General features: G+C 38.2%; 1 protein-coding gene across 5 annotated transcripts in view; it reads right to left on the reverse strand.

Moving 5' to 3' along the window:
* PLXDC2 (plexin domain containing 2) overlaps nt 1-17,304 on the reverse strand; it is a 427,345-nt gene that overhangs the window by 197,666 nt on the left and 212,375 nt on the right. For all 5 annotated transcript variants that reach the window (XM_025264436.3, XM_025264435.3, XM_044928172.2 and 2 more), the window contains exon 3: nt 5,894-6,040. In XM_025264436.3, the coding sequence (XP_025120221.3) occupies nt 5,894-6,040 (147 nt within the window). The remainder of the gene's footprint in view (nt 1-5,893; nt 6,041-17,304) is intronic.

The raw sequence follows: 17,304 nt of genomic DNA on the forward strand, positions 1-17,304 counted from the left end.
ATATAGGTGCATAGCTATCTATAGAAAGAGACTCTGAGAGATTACTTAGGAATTAATGTATTTAGGGGTTAATATGTTTTGTTGTGAAGAATTAGGACTCAGACAACAATGCTTCATTACTGCCTCATTGTTATTTGGTGTTTGCAGTGTCCTTTCATATTTATTTCACTTTTATTCTTGAAATAACACTGGAGGGGAGTCAAAGCAGGCACTTTCCCCTTTGTTCTAGGTTATAACATTGAGGTCCAAAGAGGCCTGAATCTAAGAAAATGAGTTTTGGAGTCAAGGTCTCATAAAGTCTGTAACCCCAGAATCCTTCCACTGGGACAATGGTGCTTCTGTAGAAGTTGTGAATCTGAACTTCATAAACTGTGGTTTCAAAAGACACATAAATTCTAATTTGGTTGTTGAATCAAACTGTGTCCAGCAATAAATTAAGTTATATGGACTGAGAAGTACAGAAGAAAATCTCAAAATGGTGGCATTTGAAGGCCTCATAGAAGTTAAAAAAAAAAAAGAAGAAGAAGAAATTTCAACTGGTTCCCAGGTTTGTAGTCAGAAAGTTCTAGGTTTGCAACCTGATAACTATGGACTTTAAATAAGGAACAAAAAACCCAAATAGGTACCACTATTTGAAGGTAAGGTGCTTGACTCATTGCTTGTCGTGTGATAGGGACTTATGCCAATTTTTTGTTTTCCTTTAACTACTGTTTGAAGACATGCTTCTTCCTTTAATGTGTCCAACTGGAAAACTAGGTTTTAACATCTGTTTTTACTGCAAATATGATTTAAGAATTGTTATTTAACTCAAAAAGAACAATGGGGATATTTAAACAAAAAAGGACAGAGGGGAAATTGAAGGAACATGTAATCAAATTACTACATACATATATATATATCAGATCAGATCAGATCAGATCAGTTGCTCAGTCGTGTCCAACTCTTTGCAACCCCATGAATCGCAGCACGCCAGGCCTCCCTGTCCATCACCAACTCCCGGAGTTCACTGAGACTCACGTCCATCAAGTCAATGATGCCATCCAGACATCTCATCCTCTGTCATCCCCTTTTCCTCCTGCCCCCAATCCCTCCCAGCATCAGAGTCTTTTCCAATGAGTCAGCTCTTCGCATGAGGTGGCCAAAGTACTGGAGTTTCAGCTTCAGCATCATTCCTTCCAAAGAAATCCCAGGGCTGATCTCCTTCAGAATGGACTGGTTGGATCTCCTTGCAGTCCAAGGGACTCCCAAGAGTCTTCTCCAACACCACAGTTCAAAAGCATCAATTCTTCAGCGCTCAGCCTTCTTCACAGTCCAACTCTCACATCCATACATGACCACAGGAAAAACCATAGCCTTGACTAGACGAACCTTTGTTGGCAAAGTAATGTCTCTGCCTTTGAATATGCTATCTAGGTTGGTCATAACTTTCCTTCCAAGGAGTAAGCGTCTTTTAATTTCATGGCTGCAGTCACCATCTGCAGTGATTTTGGAGCCCAGAAAAATAAAGTCTGACACTGTTTCCACTGTTTCCCCATCTATTTCCCATGAAGTGGTGGGACCGGATGCCATGATCTTCGTTTTCTGAATGTTGAGCTTTAAGCCAACTTTTTCACTCTCCACTTTCACTTTCATCAAGAGGCTTTTTAGTTCCTCTTCACTTTCTACTATAAGGGTGGTGTCATCTGCATATCTGAGGTTATTGATATTTCTCCCGGCAATCTTGATTCCAGCTTGTGCTTCTTCCAGTCAAGCGTTTCTCATGATGTACTCTGCATAGAAGTTAAATAAACAGGGTGACAATATACAGCCTTGATGTACTCCTTTTCCTATTTGGAAGCAGTCTGTTGTTCCATGTCCAGTTCTAACTGTTGCTTCCTGACCTGCATACAAATTTCTCAAGAGGCAGTTCAGGTGGTCGGGTATTCCCATCTCTTTCAGAATTTCCCACAGTTTATTGTGATCCACACAGTCAAAGGCTTTGGCATAGTCAATAAAGCAGAAATAGATGTTTTTCTGGAACTCTCTTGCTTTTTCCATGATCCAGCGTATGTTGGCAATTTGATCTCTGGTTCCTCTGCCTTTTCTAAAACCAGCTTGAACATCAGGAAGTTCACGGTTCACATATTGCTGAAGCCTGGCTTGGAGAATTTTGAGCATTACTTTACTAGCATGTGAGATAGTATAAATACTAATCATTTTAGTTTACATTATTAAAGGAAAGAGAAATCAGGGTGTTTTGGCACGTGAAGAATGTGAATTAAATGGTAAGTTTTACTCTGACACCATAAGAGTATTGTGGATGGGAGAAAAGAAACAACTGTTACTCTATGTCCAATATTCCTCCTTTTCTAGAAAATTAACCCAAGATCCCAAAATACTGTTCAGACCACATTTATAGATGATAGTGGTGAAGGGGATAATATTCTTTAAAAAGTTATGTTTCCAGGTCAGACACTCCTGTGTCTTCCTGTGACCTACTGGGAGGAAGTTGGGAAGGGCAGCCTTCCCAGTTTTCAGCTCTCTGACTTCCTTTCCCTTTGCCCAGGGCTGGTTAGTTAACCAGCTGCCCTTGAGTCTCCCCTAGGCTAGATCTTTCTGTTCTCTTCTTTTGTCTAACTGGCTGACAGAAAGGATGTCCTGGGTATGCAAATTTCATCATTTGGTGTTAAGACTTAAGAAACTCCCCTCTTCCCTTAGAGGTTAAACTTAAGTCCTGTTTCCAGCCAAACTACCAGAGGGGGCCTGCGTGCTAAGTCGATTCAGTTGTGCCCATCTTTGTGATCCCCTGGACTGTAGCCTGCCAGGCTCAGCTGTCCATGGGATCCTCCAGGCAAGAATACAAGAGTGGGTTGCCATTCCCTTCTCCAGGGGAATCTTCCCAACCCCAGGACCGAACCTGCATCTCTTACTTCTCCTGCATTGGCAAGCAGGTTCTTTACCACTAGCACCACTTGGGAAGTCCACCAGAAAGCTCTGCATCAAGGATTTTGATGATTATATCAGGAACCTAATCTATGAAGTGGATCACTGTTTCCCATTTGCTGTTTTCCCTTGGGGTTAAGCCTCTCAATAATATCACAGAGGGGAGAGTAGCTGTGGCTGAGTGTCTGTGTTGTGTGTGTGGAGAGGGGTGGGGGAAGAGGCTGTATGTGGGCATCGTTGAGTCCCTGGCCATAACACTACCTTAACACTGCAATTCTGTCATCACCTCTAAAACCTGGTTCTACTCCAAGGCTGGCATAATAGAGAGGGAGTGAAGAGAACAAGGCAGGATTGGAAAGATGAGCAGACCAGTGGAAGAAATAGTGAAACATGGATCACTTTCTACAATTTGGAAATCTTCAAACAAATATATAACAATCATATTTCTGAAAGAAAGAATGTAGGAAACTTTTATAAAATATTCTAGTAAGAAAATTTGTAAGTTCCAAGATATAAAACTATTCGAATGAAAAAGTCTAAATGGCAAATTTTTCCTGAAAAAAAAGTAACTACATGATATTATCAACTTTATTGTTATAAACTGAATTTATTAATATGTACCTGGATGTGAATGCTTGTGTGCGTGTGTGTGTGTGTGTGTGTTCTGTTGGTGGTGATAGGGATAGTGGATTCAGGACTAATGTCTAGCCGGAAGAAATTCTTGACAATCGTTTAGATTCTCATGGAAAACCAATGGCACAGTAACTAAAATAAAGGTTTCTATCAATGATATATATTTAAAAATCAATGCATGGAGCACCAGCTAAGTTTCAAGCTCAAGCTCGAGTCTTTGCATCTGTGTTTTAGCCAATCTTTGGTGTTCAAACCAACAATGTCACAATCACCGTAAGAAAAAAATAGATCTTTATATCATCATATTTTTTCTTGAAACTATCAGAAAGTTGTTACGAGGCAACCAAACTCTATTCCAAAGAGAAAAAAAAAATCTTCTTTAAGGAAAGACAGGACACACGAACTACTGCCCCTGTGGGAGAACATTTGAGAAAGTCTAAGGAGAAATCAGCTAACATTTTAACTGATGAACTTTTTCCTTTGCTTACAGACAAAGACCTAGGTCATATTCTGGAATCTCCATGTGGACATGCCAATGTTCAAACTCTTACAAAGTATGTATTATATTATTAGGGACTGTGACATGGTGGGAAGATTGTCAAATGCAATACATTCCTGAAAATCATGGTATTAATCCAATATTTCTCATTTTCTCTTCTTTTGAAGATCTGTTCTAAGCCAGACCATGAATCATTTCTGAATCTGTCATCTTCTCTGAGACTGCTTGAATATGCAAAGGAAAAGGAATGATGTAATTCAGCAAGGGGTGGTGGCTACTTCATCTGCTTCTGAACTTCAGTGAAGCATCATGATACAATTAATTTCCATTTTCACTGTTAGAAGGTGATCTCCTGATATAGGAACATCTACATATACACAATGAAGGCTGATGGTCAACATTTTTGATATCTTATATTTATCACATCGATGCCTCTTTAAATCAGATCAGCCATTACTCTATTAGTTCTATCTTTGTGTCAATAATATCTGGCAATTGCACTTGAAAAGTTAAAGTTATTTTGTTTTCACTGCACATCTTTCTAAACTGAACAGGACATTGCTTCACGATAGTAAGATCACCACTGTAATCAGCGGCAATGAAACCAAATAATGTTTGAAATGTTAAATCAGGAATCATCTCTGACAAAATGATTATCAAAGAATATTCTGAGAACCAAGACTGGTAACACATACATTTTGAACGAGGGACTGACTGCCTAGGTTCGCAGCTGAGTCACACCTCTTATTAGCATGAGAACCTTAGAGAGGCTGGTTATTCCAAGGTTAAGTTCTCCTATCTGCAACACCTAGATGGTAAGTGATATTTAAATTATAGAACTGTTGTGAAAACTGAAAAAGCTGGGCTTCCTCGGTGGTTCAGTGGTTAAGAATCTGCTTGCCAAGACAGGGACATGAGTTTGATCCCTGGTCCAGGAAGATACCCCATGCCACAAGGCATCCAAACTCGTGTGTCACAATTACTGAGCCCCCACTCAAGAGCCTGTGCTCTGCAACAAGAGAAGCCACTGCAATGAGAAGGCTTCACACCACGTCTAGGGAGTCTCCCCAGCTCTCCACAACTAGAGAACAGCCCTTGCACAGAAACAAAAACCCAGCAGAGCCACAAATAAATAAAACTTTTTAAAAAAGCTAATCCATGTAAGCATTCAACCTGACACAAAGAATACGGTATCAGTGACCATGTAAGCTAAGGGAGACCTGCTTTAATATCTCCTGTCCTCCCCACTGTATAGATGCAGAAACTGTGCCTCAGAAGATTTAAATTACCTGTTTAAGGAACCACCACTGGAAAGTGATTTAAGCTTGGGCTTGAATTACGTTTGGAGCCTTCTGGATTTAATTAATTATTTTCTTTTATATTAAACTTCTCTGCTTACCACATGGAATTTAGTCTACATGTGTTATTTGAATTATGAATGTGTCTAGTTAAATCATCTTCAGACCAAGAGTAATTAACTCATATAAAATGGAAGATTGTGAATTAACTGTATTAAAAATGTTGTCTAAATGCATGGATTACAAGAAAACTGAAAAGTATCAAGATGAACCTCAACTCTGAATGGAATGTGCAACTCATGCTACTTACTGGAGAAATCAGTGGACAATTAAATTAATTAACTAATGGTTAAATTAATACTGGCTTCTCAAAGCAATTCTTTATCATATTCCACAACATCTTATCTGTAATCTAAACTGCAAATGCAGAACTAAATATATTTGAAAAGTGATCACAACAAACAATGTTAGTATGTCAGGTAAAGCAAAAATTTTTTCACAGCAGAAAAAAAAAAGAAACTCAAAATGTCAAAGCACTTACTGCAGCCTGCCGATGAGTATTGGACAGTATTCCATGAATCTTCACTTTGTCCTTTTCCATTTGGTCTATGTTCACCCACAAATCCCGGCTGGCAGAATCAGATGGACCATATATCCGAGATATATAGTAATTATGATCTGTGTCCTCCTGTAATGATAGAAAATAAGGCACATCAAGAACACAGAAAATACAGACAGACTTTGAGGGTATTGTACCAAGTGAAATGTCAGCAAGAGAAAGATAAATACCAAAGACCTTGTGGTATCACTTATATGTGGAATCTAAAAAAGCCAAACTCATGAAACACATGAGAATAGTGGTGATGGGGGGCTGGAAGGGGGTAAAATGGGGAGATGTTGGTCAAAGGGTACAGACTTCCAGTAATAACATGATTTGTTCTGGGGATCTAATGCACAGCATGGGTGATTATAACTAAAAATACTGTACTATAGAGTAACTATATGCAGGTCAAGAAGCAACAGTTAGAACTGGACATGGAACAACAGACTGGTTCCAAATCGGGAAAGGAGTACGTCAAGGCTGTATATTGTCACCCTGTTTGTTCAACTTCTATGCAGATTACATCATGAGAAACACTGGGCTGGAGGAAGCCCAACCTGGAATCAAGATTGCCAGGAGAAATATCAATAACCTCAGATATGCAGATGACACCATCCTTCTAGCAGAAAGAAGAACTAAAGAGCCTCTTGATGAAAGTGAAAGAGGAGAGTGAAAAAGTTGTCTTAAAGCTCAACATTCAGCAAATTAAGATTGTGGCATCCAGTCCCATCACTTCATGGCAGATAGATGGGGAAACAGTGGAAACAGTGGCAGAGTTTATTTTTGGGGGGCTCCAAAATCACTGCAGAGGTGACTTCAGCCATGAAATTAAAAGACGCTTACTCCTTAGAAAAAAAGCTATGGCCAAACTAGACAGCATATTAAAGAGCTGAGACATCACTTAACCAACAAATGTCCATCTAGTCAAGGCTATGGTTTTTCCAGTAATCATGTATGGATGTGAGAATTGGACTATAAACAAAGCTGAGCACAGAAGAATTGATGCTTTTGAACTGTGGTGTTGGAGAAGACTCTTGAGTCCCTTGGACTGCAAGGAGATCCAAGCAGTCCATCCTAAAGGAAGTCAGTCCTGAATATTCATTGGAAGGACTAATGCTGAAGCTGAAACTCCAATACTTTGGCCACCTATGTGAATAATTGACTCACTGGAAAAGACTCTGATGCCGAGAAGGATTGAAGGCGGGAGAGAAGGGGACAACAGATGATAAGATGGTTGGATGGCATCACTGATTCAATGGACATAAGTTTGAGTAAACTCCAGGAGTTGGTGATAGACAGGGAGGCCTGGTGTCCTGCAGTCCACGGGGTCACAAAGAGTCAGACACAGCTGAGAGTGACTGAACTGAACTGAACTGAGAGTAGTTAACTATATAGTAACTTTTCCAGTAGTCATGTATGGATGTTAGAGTTGGACCATACAGAAGTCTGAGCACCTAAGGATTGATGCTTTTGAACTGTAGTGTTGGAGAAGACTCTAGAGAGTCCCATGAACTGCAAGGAGATCAAACCAGTCAATCCTAAAGGAAATCAATCCTGAATATATATTGGAAGGACTGATGCTGAAGCTCCAATACTTTGGCCACCTGATGCGAAAAGCTGGCTCATCAGAAAAGACCCTGACACTGCGAAAGATTGAAGGCAGGAGGAGAAGGAGATGACAGAGGTTGAGATGGTGGGATGGCAACACTGACTCAATGGACATAAGATTAAGCAAGCTCCAGGAGATGGTGAAGGACAGGGAATCCTGGCGTGCTGCAGTCCATGTGGTTGCAAAGAGTTCGACATAGCTAACTGACTGAATAATAATATAGTAACTTGAAAGTTGCTAAGACTGTATATCTTAGAAGTTATCACCACTAAAAAAGTAATGGTAATAGTATGACATGTTGGAGATGTTAGCTAATGCTGTATGTAAGTGTATCAAATCAGCATGTTATACTCCTTAAACTTACACCATGTTACATATCAATTACATCTCAATAAAGGTAGGAAAAAAAGAGAAACATTTATTTTCTTTTCAGAACCTACTCAGTACTAGCTAAATTTGCCTAAAGCATTTTACTTTCTAATTTAGAATATAAAAAAGTATAGTTTACTTATGACCTTGGCAGCTTGAAATTTCTCCATTTCATCAGTTTATTTTGCTCTTTCCCTAGAGTTGTTTAAACACCATTTTACCCTAAAATTGAGAGTACGTCAGAATTGTGGCAAGCAAAGATAGAGGTAATCATATTTGGTTCTTGTTATAAGCTTTATGTTGATTCTGACTGCTATTTTAAATAACACCTCTAAGATGAATCTACTTGTAACAATTTTTTTCTCTTTCAGGTGAATTTAGTGCTACATTCAATTTTTTTTTTTTTCACATCAGTTAAATTTTTAATACTTTTATTGTCCTAGGATCAAAAAATACTTTTCTTTCTTCTGATTCCCTTTTAAAAAGAGAAACATTTAAATCATTGTAAATCAAAATTACATAATTTAAAGAGTTATATATAGAGTTTTGGGCTTCCCAGGTGGTGGTAGGGGGTAAAAAACCTGCCTGCCAATGCAGGAACTTAAGTGACACGGGCTCAACCCATGGGTCGGGGAGATTGCCCTGGAGGAGAAAATAGCAACCCACTCTAGTATTCTTGCCTGAGAAATCCCATGGACAAAGGAGCCTGGCGGGCTACAGTTCATGGGGTCGCAAAGAGTGGGGCACAACTGAGCACACACACTCCGCCTGGAAGACTTCATATAGAGTTCATTATAAAGAAGAAAAAAGTCAGCCCCCAAAAGAAAAAAGAAAAAGAAGAAGAAGAACAGAGGTGTTCCTAAAACTCATAAAAGAACAAACAAAAATGATTCTATTGGAATTAGAAGTGTTAGTATTCTTCAAAATAGCCAAATGAATTAAATAATCTCTAAGGAAAGTGGGGCTTCCCTGTTGGCTCAAAGGGTAAAGCATTTGCCTGCAATGAAAGAGGCCTGGGTTCGATCCCTGGGTTGGGAAGATACCCTGGAGAAGGCGATGTCAACCCACTCCAGCACTCTTGCCTGGAGGATCCCATGGATGGAGAAGCCTGGTAGGCTACAGTCTGTGGGGTCGCAAAGAGTCGGACATGATTGAGTGACTTCACTTTCACTTTCAAGGAAAGTGAATTAGATTTTTAAAATATAAAAGTAATAAGCCTCTTTAGAATAAACTGTTACATAAAACCAAAACATAAAGGCTAGTGAGCAATCTGTGTACAAGGGTCTTTCCTAAACCAGTAATGTTAGGTTTCTATTTGCTGCTGCCTAAACAAAAAATGTCACTTTAGGAATTCAGTACAGTCTAGTCACACACACACACACATTCTTTGTGACCCCATGGACTGCAGCACCCCAGGCTTCCCTGTCCATCACCAACTCCCAGATCCTCAAATTCATGTCCATCGAGTTGCTGATGCCATCCAACCATTTCATCCTCCATTGTCCCCTTCTCCTCCCTCTTTCAATTTTTCCCAGCATCATGGTCTTTTTCCAGTGAGTCAGTTCTTCGCATCGGGTGGCCAAAGTATTGGAGTTTCAGCTTCAGTCTCAGTCCTTCCAAAGAATATTCAGGACTGATTTCCTTTAGGATGGACTGCTTGGATCTCCTTGCAGTCCAAGGGACTCTCAAGAGTCTTCTCCAGCACCACAGTTCAAAAGCATCAAATCTTCTGCGCTCAGCTTTCTTTATACTCCAACTCTCACATCCATACATGACTACTGGAAAAGCCATAGCTTTGACTAGACAGACGTTTGTTGGTAAAGTAATGTCTCTGCTTTTTAATATGCTGTCTACGTTGATCATAGCTTTTCTTCCAAGGAGAAGCATCTTTTAATTTCATGGCTGCAGTCACCATCTGCAGTGATTTTGGAGCCCCCAAAAATAAAGTCTGTCACTGTTTCCATTGTTTCCCCATCTATTTGCCATGAAGTAATGGGACTAGATGCCATGATCTTAGTTTTCTGAATGTTGAGCTTTATGCCAACTTTTTTGCTCTCCTCTTTCACTTAAAACAAGAGGTTCTTTAGTTCTTTGCTTTCTACCATAAGAGTGGTGTCATCTGCATATCTGAGGTGATTGATATTTCTCCTGGCAATCTTGATTCCAGCTTGGGCTTCACTTGGCCCGGCATTTTGCTTGATGTTCTCTGCATATAAGCAGAGTGACAATATACAGCCTTGACGTACTCCTCTCCTGATTTGGAACCAGTCTGTTGTTCCACATCCAGTTTTAACTGTTGCTTCCTGACCTGCATACAGATTTCTCAGGAGGCAGGTCAGGTGGTCTGGTATTCCCATCTCTTGAAGAATTTTCCACAGTTTGTGGTGATCCACACAGTCAAAGGCTTTGGCATAGTCAATAAAGCAAAATAGATGTTTTTCTGGAACTAGTCTTTTCTAATAATGTGAACTATAATTACTATTGAGTGACAATAAATTCAAACTTCTCCTTTTAAACTAGGATTTGCCCCTTCTTTCATTGAATGGTCATAGGAATTGAGTTTTCTAGACAGCATATTAAAAAGTCTAGATAAGCTTATTAAAAAGCAGAGATATTACTTTGCCAACAAAGGTCTGTCTAGTCAAAGCTATGGTTTTTCCAGTAGTCATGTATGGGTGTGAGAGCTGGACCATAAAGAAACCTGAGCAATGAAGAATTGATGCTTTGAACTGTGGTGTTGGAGAAGACTCTTGAGAGTCCCTTGGACTGCAAGGAGAGTCAACCAGTTCATCCTAAAGGAGACCAGTCCTGGATATTCATTGAAAGGACTGATGCTGAAGCTGAAATGCCAATACTTTGGCCACCCAATGTGAAGAACTGACTCATTTGAAAAGACCCTGATGCTGAGAAAGACTTAAGGCAGGAAGAGAAAGGGAAGACAGAGGATAAGATAGTTGGATGGCATCACTGACTCGATGGACATGAGTTTAAGCAAGCTTTGGGAGTTGGTGATGGACAGGGAGGCCTGGCATGCTACAGTTCATAGAGTCAGAAAGAGCTGGACACCATTGGGCAACTGAACTGAACTGAACTGACTGAGAAATCGAGATAATACATCTCTTCCCTATAATATGGGTTGGTGAATTCCACTTTTACTTTAATTTTCACTATTGATATCAATATGGTACCTGTCACAAAACCTTTATTTTTCTTGTTTCTCACTCATTGAATATTTACATGCTTTAAAAAGCATTTTTGCTGAGGAACACTCAGTAAAATCATATTATTCTTGACGAATTTGAATCACAATTAGGTTTTTTGTTGTTTGTTTTCTCATGAAATGTAATTTTGCTTATCAATTTGAGGAGTCTCTAAACAGAACATATTTGAAAACACTCAAGTATATGTAAGATTAATGGTTAGTGAATAGAGGGTCTATGATTTGAATAATAAGATTTGGAATATATTTTATCTAATGCATTTGTTATTTAAGTGCTAATTATATAAAATATAATTATCCTTGAGATCCAGTCTAAATAAGAATCCCATGTACCTTTTCTTAAGTACCATATATGGTACTAACCCTAACCCTAACCCCTACATAAACGAAAGGAGTATGGGAAGCAGTATCCTAAATAGATTTTGCTTCATGACTAAAAGAAAACATATGACCCCAATTGTAAATCTTGAGAAATGTGATTAAATGTTAACAGTAAATTAAAACAATAAATCCTAGGAAAATCTCCAATTAAACTCTATCATATACAAATTACATGTATACCCATGGTTAAAGATAAAGTGCAGCTGAGAAGAAGAAAAAAGGAAATACAAAGAAAGAAGTAGGAATAAGAGTCTGCAACTCAAAGGAGCTTCTATCTCAATGATTTTCTGGCCCTCCCTTCCAGAAGGTGATGACACGGACGGCCCGGGTTCTAGGAGAGTAACAGGCTTTGTGGTTGTGCTTCAACTCCTTCCATCGTCTGGGAAAGCTTCGGAGGTGAGTACCTTTCTTGACTTTGGGCACAAGTCCTTCTACAAGTGTCATGCTTCTGGCAACAGTGGCTGATTGTTAGGATGAGCGTATGACCTAAGGAAGACCAGTCAGTGAGACATCCAGGGAACTATGTAGACGGGAGATAATTTCCCTGATTCTGATTGTTGAGATGTGTAGCTGTGAGACTTGGAACTACCGCCACCATTTTGCTACCAAGGGGGAACCTTGCCTGAAGACAAAGCAAACAGATAAAGACCGAACCATAAGCCCATACGTAATGCAAAGAAAGAGCCAGATCCCTAACCAGTCAAGCGTGCCAGCTCCTAGACTTGTTCAACCACTTAGATGAATCATTAAATCTCTTGTATTGTTAAAACACCTTGAGTTGAGTTATTATGAACCAAAAGAATCCTGACAAACAAGTTTTGTTAACTTGCATGAAAAGAGACTTAAGCAGTGTTGAATAAGACAACCTTATCTACACATTTATAGATCTGGATAACAAACATCTCCCACTCGTATCTAGTATTCCATCAAATCACATAGCAGGAATGAAAACTTTTATCTAACCTGCCAGAAATCATCAAGTCTGAATAACAAATGATAATGACTCATTTAATTTTTCAATGAATGGTATAATAGAGTGGTTTTGAAGAAAATATTCAATGAGTTTAAATTAAAAAATTAATTTTTCTTCCTATTCCTAGTATTTTTACAGACTTCAGTATCATTGAGGTCAGAGATATAATCTTTATATGAGTTCTGTAACAGTATTTATGATAGTGCCAAATTCTTATATAATTGCCAAATAGATATTTTCTTTAATATTACAAATTTTCAGTATAGAGTTCAGTATAATTGTTGCAATCAACATATCTAAAATGACTTCGGTATTTCCTTTAACCTCTAAGTCTTTGTAATGAATCAAGACACAGTCTTGAAGTTAATACAAAGAATAAGAGTATCGTTAGGCTAAACAATGGACTTGCTGCAAAAATATACATTTTGGGGTCTGTAATCAGTAATTATAATTACTGATATGGCTATGTGAACATACATTTACATTTTCACTTAAATCGGAGCTTCTCAAAACGATATTACATCTTTGAAAATACTGAAAGCTAAAGCCTTTTGACTTCTTGGTGTTTGCCTTCTATAGCCCAAGCTTGCCAGGTTGTCATGGAAACTTCTATTCAAAGAGGAAGACAATTTATTGTTTACCTAGGAATTTAGAGACAGAAGTTGTTAAATTCCTGGGAGAGGTGTTTGGCTCAGCTATTCAGGAACACCATAAACTAAATGTCTCAAAAATATGACATCTTAGCACTACTAAATTATTCAAACCACATCTTGTCCTTTATAGGAGTAATGGTACTTAAAGCTTTGCCAAAAGCCACTTCAGGCGTAAAGATTTTCCTATTCTGCTCAAAAGTAAACTATTTCTAACATCATAGACAATAAAACAAAACACCACTGTGATATGACTACTTGCCAATTCATTTAGGAAACCAACTGTTACTGAAAGTGGATGGCACAGTAGGTAGCTATAAATCCTATAAGTCCATGCTTTTCAGACACGTCTGGAAATGTGCAGCTGTAAACAGAGGACATACACCAAAAATACAGAGAAAACGTCTTTGCGACTATAGCCTAACCATTCAGCAACAATCAGTTCACTCAATTCCTAACCCACGTGTGGTCTTCTCTTGTTTTCATAGGTATTAAGTTGATTTTATGTTAAATAATTTTTATGGATGCCTCATATTGCCTTATGTGGTAATAGCATTTGAATTCTAAATTCATTTCATTGAGAATTATTTTTAAAAATCTTGAGTATATTGTACGAACATCACTGTGCTAGTCATCTGAAATATACAGATACATAAAACATAGCCAAAGATCTTAGGTAAAGTTATTTAGCATTTAATGGATTGGTCACCTTTCAAAGATAGTTTCATAATAAATAAAGAAATATTATAATTTGAATGGTTCCTGCCAGGTGTTAATATACACCAAATATGTTATATTCTTAATTAATGATTTCACAAGGGTCATATAGTATATTTAAAGGTAAAGCCATTTTAAAATATTACTTGTGTATATAAACCTCCTTAAAAACAATAAGTAACAAATAGTGAAATGAATAATCAATTTAAAAAATCATGTTGATATAAGAAACCAAAAGGATATGAGCAAATTACAAAGGGAAGAAGAGAGTGAGCTGACAATTACAAAGGAAAAAGTTACGAGATTAAATCATTAGTAGAAACAAGAGCAGAATATGTGTGTGTGTGTGTGTGTGCACGCCATCCCTTAGTTGTATCCAACTCTTTGCAAACTCCATGGACTGTAGCCCACCAGGGTCCTCTGTCCATGGGATTTTCCCAGGCAAGAATATTGGAGTGGGTTTCTATTTCCTGCTCCAGGAGATCTTCCTAACTCAGGGATCAAACCCACTTTTCCAGCATCTTCTGCATTGGCAGGCAGATTCTTTACCACTGAGCCATCTGAAAAGCCCAACAACAGCAGAATAAATGTGATTAATTACTAGTCAGGACATAGGGAAAAGTCTTGAGAAAGACACAAAATGAAATGGAAAAGAAGAATGAAGTGTGTATATATATATATATGAATGATAATAAATTATTTTAAAATGACATACATTTTAAAAACTTTATATATTTTAAAATAACTTGATATACATACACACACGTATATATCCACACACTTAGTCGACTTAGATAAGTCTCTTTAATTATGTTAGAATAATTTTTTTCTGAGATAAAGACCTGAATCATACACTATGTCCCAAGTAAATTTGCAATAGAATTTTGAATATTAAGAAATCCTCTGGTGAAATTTCTCGTAGGTTAAAAAAAAAGAAGAAGAATAAGAAATCTTATACATACCTAGCAAGACAAATAGAGTCATGTATAAAGAGTAAAAAACCTTGGTTAGGCTGATACTTCTCCATAATTTTCAGTGGAAACAATGGCTGTACCATGTGAGAGAAGGAAGTTGGGATTCAAGGAATTTTTGCCTGAGTTGTAATGTAATTATAAAGGCAACACACATATTTGTAATACCCACAAATACATGGGGATATTAACCAAGATTTTCACATCTGGGCTCCTCGGTCCATGGGATTCTCTAGGCAAGCATACTGGAGTGGGTGGCCATGCCTTTCTCCAGAGGATCTTCCTCATCTAGGAATCGAACCCTCATCTCTTATGTCTCCTGAACTGGCAGGTGAGTTCTTTACCACTAGTACCACCTGGGCAGCCCTTTCTTAAAAATGGAACACCTACTTACACAACCATTTCAACTGAGGAGTGAATCAAACATGGTCACAAGAATAGAGAAACTGTTATATTGGTTTTTTTTCTAGATGATGGGATTTGGAGAGTGTTTTTTCCCCTTATCTATGTTACTGAATTATTGAATTTTTAAAATAAACATTACATGTAACCACTTTCTTTTTTTACATAAAATAACAAATCCTTGAAGATGCTTCAAAGTATTAATTGTTGATTATTTGGAATCAAATTACCACAATATATCAAGAGACACAAGACTACAATGTTACACATAGATCATGTAGAATATCTATAATAAGTACCCTGAAATAAGTACCCTGCTTAAAGAAGACTATAAATTAGATAGTCATACTCAGTGAAGAGCTTCAAGGTCAATAAATTTAAATTGCCCTGTGAAAAAGCCAATATATACATTTTCTTTAAACCTTTTCTTTAAAATACTGGTTTTAACACCCTAATTGATATAGAGTGAAATTTTTTTCACTATTTAAGGGGAATGAAATCAGTGTTAATAGAAACATGAAAATAGTCATTTCTACTAAATTTTGAAGGAGAGGTTGCTTAGAGTTTGAATCTGTATAAAATGAATTTATGTTTAAGCATTTTATACAAGTATTACTAAATTTTCTCTCTTCATTCATTATGCAGAAATCATTTGTTTTGTGTGTATAAGACACAATATATTTTAGCGAGATACATTTTGACAGAAAATACAGGAGGTAACGCTGAAGAATTCTTCAATGGTACAGCTTCATCTTGGCAATGGCTATAATTCTACCCAGAGACTTTTCTTTTTTAAAAATTGGAATACAATTGCGTTACAATGTTGTGTTAGTCTCTGCTGTATGAAGTGACTCAGCCACATGCATACATATATCCCCTCCCTCTTGGACCTCTCTCCTCCGTCTCCCCAGCCCACCCATCTGGGTCATCACAGGGGACAGAGCTGAGTTCCCTGTGCTAGTATACAACAGCTTCCCACTAGCTATGCATTTTATACATAGCAGTGGTGGGCTGCCATCTATGGGGTCGCACAGAGTCGGACACGACTGAAGCGACTTAGCAGCAGCAGCAGCAGCAGTGTATATATGCCAACCCCAATCTTCCAATTCGTCCCACCCTTTCCTTTCCCTGCTCTGTCCTCATGTGCATTCTCTAGGTCTGTGTCTCTATTCATGCCTTGGAAACAGGTTCATCTGTATCATTTTTCTAGATTCTGCATATATGTGTTAATATACGATATTTGTTTTTCTCTTTCTGATACTCCCAAATTCCTTATCTGAGAGACTTTTAATGAGTTTCTTGTGCTTTGTTTTTAGTTATTATCCTAGTATAATCTCCTGGCTTATTTCCAGGAATGTTATGAAGGATCTCAAAAAGAGGGAATATGCTGAGGCGCGGCTACATTCTGACAAAGTCGCGCGCAGAGGATGGAAGGCGGGGAAAGCTGCGGGGAGGGGAACATGATGTGGACTACAGCATTGAACGCTAAGGCAGGTGATCTGCTCCGTGCTTCTCACACGCTCGGTCACTAATAGACTCTTTCAGTTCAGTGAAGTCAATTACGCCTTCAGTTCATTTCAGTGGACTTGAAAGTGTGAACTTCCCTGGGCTCATAATCCGTCTTTGGCCAGAAGTAAAATCACACAGGGGATGGCAGGGGTCCTGGACCTGCAGGTACTGCCCAGTTGATCTTCCGGGAGAACTGAAGACACCATTAGACAGCAGTAGATACACGGAAAGAGAGGTGGATGAAAAATCCACAGTAACCTCCACTTCTCCCAGCTACATTACAAGAAGGTGATCTACAGGGAAGGTAGTATAGGAAGATAGTTAGGTCACAGGAGCGTCTCTATTAATAAAAAGCCAGTGAGAGGATTTAGCTTTCTGTCACTGCGCTGCCAAAGAATGAAATTAGACCAACATATTTAAGCACATTTGAAAAGCATATGGACAGAATATAAAGAATTATTAAATTAATCCCATACAATTTTACCACGATAGGGACAATTCCATATTAGCTTCAAATAGCCTTCGATATACATCAGCAAGTACTATAGCA

Source organism: Bubalus bubalis, chromosome 14 (genome assembly GCF_019923935.1).
Source record: "Bubalus bubalis isolate 160015118507 breed Murrah chromosome 14, NDDB_SH_1, whole genome shotgun sequence".
In the NCBI taxonomy this organism is placed as follows: domain Eukaryota; kingdom Metazoa; phylum Chordata; class Mammalia; order Artiodactyla; family Bovidae; genus Bubalus; species Bubalus bubalis.